General features: G+C 38.6%; 1 protein-coding gene across 1 annotated transcript; it reads left to right on the forward strand.

Annotated features, from left to right (window-relative positions):
* Nucleotides 1–1,618: 1,618 nt before the first annotated feature.
* On the forward strand, nucleotides 1,619–1,994 carry LOC132491370 (small integral membrane protein 30). The gene has a single exon (XM_060100242.1). The coding sequence runs from the start codon at nucleotides 1,754–1,756 to the stop codon at nucleotides 1,931–1,933; it is 180 nt and encodes a 59-aa protein (XP_059956225.1). The 5' UTR covers nucleotides 1,619–1,753; the 3' UTR covers nucleotides 1,934–1,994.
* Nucleotides 1,995–6,320: the final 4,326 nt, after the last annotated feature.

A 6,320-nucleotide genomic window follows, 5' to 3' on the forward strand; every position in this document is an offset into this window, starting at 1 on the left:
TTACTGAATCTACTGATTCAAACACTAATCCAAAAATACCCTCACATACACACCCAGAAGTAATGTTTAATCTGGGCACCTTTTGCCTCAGTCAAATTGACACACCAAATTAACCATCATAGCAGTTGACTGGCAGAGCAGGATTGGGCATATCTGGGTCTCTAGTCGTGCTATCAACATATAGCACAAAATCTGAGCCATACCGCAAATATGACCAGAGCCTCACTAGGTTTACGTTATAGAACGGGATATATATATTATTGGTTCTTTTGCTAGGTTACCAAGGCACAAGCCCATGTTCTTAAAGTCGTGGCACTTGCCACAAGCTCCCTAGGAGCAGCAATGCTTATCTCCCTCACTACCTGTGTAAACGCTGAAGCTTTACCCAAAATACTTTTTCAACTCCAGAGAAAATGCTTAGGAAATGAGCAACTAATCATCCTAATACTTCAGATGATGTTATCTTCTTCAATTATTTCCTTACAAAGACGTTCCCAAGGAAACCCCTGAGTGTTCATCATTTGAACTTACATATTGGAGAAAGGTTAAGAGGCCCTTTAATTCTAATTAAATAATTGGTAAACTCCAAGTAGAAAACAACAGTGGAAGAAAATGTATTATGTATGAGGGAGACACTTAATGAAAAGAGTCCTCTGGAGAAATAAATAAATAAAACAGGGCCAAGACTTGGGAAACTGAGAAGTTCTGTATAATAAATCACCTTATTTATTGGTCTTGCCAACCTCTTCCTCTGGAGACACCCCTTCCCTCGTTTAAGTGGACCTGGGGGTGGAGGGAGGGGCTGTCAATCACAAGACACTCCTTCCTCATCCCCAATCACATAAGCATGGGCTTGAAATCCAATCTGATCACTCAGAATTTCCACCCATCCCCCAACCCACAGCAATGATTGGGCATGCAACACAGACCAGACAATTAGATTCTTGACAAGGACTTTTCTGGTAGAGTCAGTAAGAAAGAATGTTTCTTGCCTTGGTGGTCGTAGTGATAGGAGGAAGTCAGATTGGGGTCTCCAGCATCCATCTCCCTTGCCTGAAAAGAGTAAAGGGAAAAACATGTCTATGAAAGAAAAGAAGAAAGCCCAGAGATAAACCTACGCACCTATGGTCACCTAATCTATGACAGAGGAGATCAGAATATACAGTGGAGCAAAGATAGTCTCTTCAATAAGTGGTCCTGGGAAAACTGGACAGGTACATGTAAAAGAATGAAATCAGAACACTCCCTAACACCATACACAAAAATAAACTCAAAATGGGTTAAAGAACTAAATGTAAGGTCAGACACTATAAAACTCTTAGAGGAAGACATAGGCAGAACACTCCTTGACATAAATCACAGCAAGATCTTTTTTGACCCACCTCCCAGAGTAATAAGAATAAAAACAGAAATAAACAAATGGGACCTAATTAAACTTAAAAACTTTTGCAGAGCAAAGGAAACCATAAACAAGACCAAAAGACAACCCTTAGAATGGGAGAAAATATTTGCAAACGAAGCAACTGACAAAGGATTAATCTCCAAAATATATAAACAGCTCAAGCAACTCAATATCAAAAAACAAACAACCCAATTAAAAAATGGGTGGGATTCCTGTAATGGCTGCTTCCTGAAAGGCGCTGTCACGTGGAACCTCTTAGCCTCAGCATCCTGAACTGATAGAATTAAACAAAAGCCGCTTTCTTTGGAATCTTCAGCCTTTAAGAACGAGTCACCTCAAGATCTCAACATCATGATCTCAGTTTCAACACAATTGTTCCTAGTTCTCTTTTCATTGCTTCTGGTGCTGCCTGTTGTTGAAGCAGTAGAAGCCGGAGATGCAATCGCTCTCTTGTTAGGTGTGGTTCTCAGCATTACAGGCATTTGTGCTTGTTTGGGGGTATATGCACGAAAGAGAAATGGCCAGATGTGACTTTGAAGGGCCTCCTGAATCAAACCTTGCCCTGAAAACCTTTGTGCTATTGAGGTTCAGAACTGAGTTTTGGTGTCTGAAATTTCTCAAGAAACAGTAAATAGGGTAGCTTCAGAGTCTTGGTTATTTCCCTATAAATAGGAACAAATTGATATATTATGTTAAATGGAAAACAAGACGTTTTCTTCACAACAAATAATGCACTGAAAAATGCCATCTGTAATTTGCATTTGCTAGTTAGAAAGAAGGTCAAAGAAGTGAGATGGCTGAACTTTGCATAATATTTCATAGTTTCAGAATTCTCAATAAGAAGAAGAAAACTCTTGCCCAGAATCCTAGGAAATTGCCACTGTTTAGTTATAATCACTGCCTCCTGCATCACTGAGGAGTCTTTTCTCCATATTTTTAATGCATTTTTGTTTTGTTATCTCCCAAGTTAATACTGTACCTAGATATTAAATACAGTTGGTCAAAAATTAAAACTTATCTCTTTGTGGGGGAAAAAGTTTAGAAAATGTATTCGATGTATCTAACGTTGAAATGGAGAAAAGATTTAATGTAAAAAAATACTTTATATTGACATTGAAATGGAGAAAAGATTTAATGTTTAACAAAAACAAAAGAATCTTTATAAACTGCTAACATCTCCATGGTGAGAAGTACTATATTAAATATAAACCCATTATGTAAAAAAAAAAAAAAAAAAAAATGGGTGGAAGACCTAAATAGACATTTCTTCAAAGAAGATACACAGACTGCCAAAAAGCACATGAAAGGATAATCACTAATAATTAGAGAAATGCAAATCAAAACTACAATGAGGTATCACCTCACACTGGTCAGAATGACCATCAAAAAAACCTACAAACAATAAATGCTGGAGAGGGTGTGGAGAAAAGGGAACCCTCCTGCACTGTTGGTGGGAATGTAAATTGATACAGCCACTATGGAGATCAGAATGGAGGTTCCTTAAAAAACTAAAAATAGAGCTACCATATGACCCAGCAATCCCACTACTGGGCATATACGCTGAGAAAACCATAATCCAAAAAGACACATGCACCCCAATGTTCACTGCAACACTATTTACAATAGCCAGGACATGGAAGCAACCTAAATGTCCGTCAACAGAGGAATGGATAAAGAAGATGAGGTACATATATACAATGGAATATTACTCAGCCATAAAAAGGGACGAAATTGGGTCATTTGTAGAGACATGGATGGACCTAGAGACTGTCATGCAGAGTGAAGTAAGTCAGAAAGAGAAAAACAAATATTGCATATTAATGCATATATGTGGAATCTGCAAAATTTGGTATAGATGATCTTATTTACAAAGCAGAAATACAGACACAGACATAGAGAACAAATGTATGGATACCAAGGGGGAAGGTAGGGCTAGGATGAATTAGGAGATTGGGATTGACATATATACACTATTGATACTATGTATAAAATAGATAACTAATGAGAACCTACTGTACAGCACAGGGAACTCTACTCAGTGCTCTGTGGTGACCTAAATGAGAAGGAAATCCAAAAAAGAGGGAGTATATGTATACGTATAGCTGATTCACTTTGCTGTACAGTACAAAGTAACACAATATTGTAAAGCAAATATACTCCAATAAAAAAAATTTTAATAAAAAAATAAAGAAAAGAATGAGGTCAAGAGAAAAAAGAAGCAAAGCTAAGAAATTGCATCAGAGAAAGTTCTGTTGACAACTCTTGGTCACCTGGATCCAACTGAGCCTGGCTAGATCTCTCTCTAGACTTCCCAGTTAAATGGACCAATAACTTCCCCAGTCCCTTAAGCCAATTTGATTATAGTTTCCCTTGCTTATAACTGAAAGACTGCGAACTAATCAAGGATCTTTCTGCTACCAGGCAAAGATGAACTTATCAGGACAAGAAAGACCCTACACCCAGGAATTTTCTGAATATAATGTCCTATTGAAATAGCAATAAACTACCTTTTACAGATGTCCAGTGCTATCCATCTAAGTATCGTTTTTTCAGAGATATAACTGATAGGTAACATTGTATTAGTTTTAGGCATACAACATACTGATTTGATATATGTATACTTTGTGATCACTACAGTAAGTTAATATTCATCACCACCATAGTTAGAATTTTTTTTCTTGTGATGAGAACTTTTAAGATCTACTCTCTTACCAACTTTCAAATAAACAATACTGTATTGTTAACTATAGTCGCCATGCAGTACATTACATCCCCAGGACTTATTTATGTTATAACTGGAAATTTGTACATTTACCCCAGACTTCTTATTTCTTGTCCTTTGATAATAGTCATGCCTAACAATTGTAGAGTGATAACTCACTCGTTATGGTTTTGACTTGCATTTCCCTGATCATGAGTGATGTTGAGTACATTTTCATGTACCTATTGGCCATCTGTATGTCTTACGTGGAAAATGTCTATTCAGTTCCTCTGCCCATATTTTAATCAGATTCCACCAAAATATCTTATAGTCATATATTACTCCTCACTAATGGGCTCAAGTGTGAGGTTTATGGCTGCTTCAATTTAGAGAAAAAATGAAAAAAAGATTCTATAGGATCCCCAAATGTCCTCTATAGAGGGAAATTGCAAGAGCCAGGTGTTCTAGAATGTCTCCTTCACAACCTGTCAGAGACTTTCACTCAGTGTCCAATCCTGCTTTCCCAAGTGAATGAGTTAAAGAAGAAAAGGAGCTGGCCCTAACTGGCACCTGTACTCTGCCAGACACTGCTGAGTGTTTGACACGTGTCATCTAATCTCATAGCAAGCCTGTAAACATAATAATTACCCCCATTTTACAAATGAAGAAACCAAGACTCAGAAAGGTTTAGTAACCTTGAAAGATTTAGTAAGCCTGAAAGTGACCCCTATCACTCACACCTCTTTGTCCAGTACTAATCCAAAGCCCCATCCCATCACACGTGGCCCAAGAAATGCAGTTCTAACAGGTTCCCAAAAAGCAAAGAGCCAGTGATATTTATGAACAGCGGCAATGACTACCATATTTGGTATAGATACTTGTGCATGACGGGTCCATGTGAGGCAAAGACATGAGGAGAAGATAGATATGGAGAGAAAACAGAGTCTAGAAATCAGACCAGCAAACATGCAAACATTGATTGCATGTTAAGCTTTGTGCTAAGCCCTGGGGCTTCAAAAATGAATAACATAGTGTCTCTGGCTTCAAGAAGTTCATGGTCTGATGACAGTAAATGATGCATGTTATAAATTTGTATGTTGAAGCCCTAACCCACAGCGTGGCTGTTTTGGAAGATAAGGCCTTTAAGGGAGTAATTAAAGTTAAGTTAGGTCGTAAGGGTGGGGCCCCAATTCAAATACCTGGTGTCTTTATAAGAGGAAGAAGAGCTACCTGAGCTCTCTTGTTCTTGGTGCATGCACACAGAGGAAAGGCAATGTGAGGACACAGCAAGTTTGCAGCCATCTGCAGACCAAGGAGAGACATCTTACCAGGAACTAACCTTGGAACCTTGATCTTTGGCATCCAGCCTCCAGAACTGTGAGAAAATTCATTTCCTTTGTTTAAGCCACCCAGTCTCTGGTATTCTGTTATGGCAGCCAAGCAGGCAATACAGTGCATAAGCAGATAATTATAATGTGATGTAGTAAGTACAATGATAGATATCTACACATGGGCACACAGGAGAAGAGGCTCCTTCAGTGATTAGAACATAATAGTGTTTTACCATAGCCACAGGTCACCCCCAATTCTGTGTCCTAGTGCATAACCCAGGGGCAGGGCCCTGCCTCTACTTGGAGGAGAAGATTCAGGAGCATTGGGTAGCTTCAAGAATCAGTCATGGTCTAGCAGCTCCTCTCACATGGCCCAAGGCAGGCCCCATGCAAGAAGGTTCTTAGAAAGATGCTCAAAAGTCTACCTCCTTGAGGATGAGTGTGAAAGAGAATGTGCTAAGGCTGATACTACTACCTACTGCCCCACTATCCTCTTTGGTCATCAGCCTCCTCTCACCAAAGCCCTAGGAAGCAATGATTTTCTGAAATACCCAAGAATTCCACTTTATATTGGATAAAAGCTATACACTGAATAATCACAATTCATGGAATGTGATCAAAAAGTATTTCTATTTTGTCTTTCTATATCCCTTTAAAACATTTATTCAGCAGAGTAAGTATTTCTACTCCTGTATAAAACTCACTGTTCCCATGACTTTTCTAATGACTTATAGGAAAAATCCTACAGACACAGTTTCAAAAAGGCAGTTAGAATGTCCAGTCACACGTAATAGTCAAATCTTATAACTTGATTCAAAGTTCAGCTGGTCTTTCTCTCCCCAGCAATGACTTGCTACCTGGGAAGAGGAGGTTGTTGACTTCCATC

The sequence above is a fragment of the Mesoplodon densirostris genome, chromosome 5 (assembly GCF_025265405.1).
Source record: "Mesoplodon densirostris isolate mMesDen1 chromosome 5, mMesDen1 primary haplotype, whole genome shotgun sequence".
Taxonomy (NCBI): Eukaryota; Metazoa; Chordata; class Mammalia; order Artiodactyla; family Ziphiidae; genus Mesoplodon; species Mesoplodon densirostris.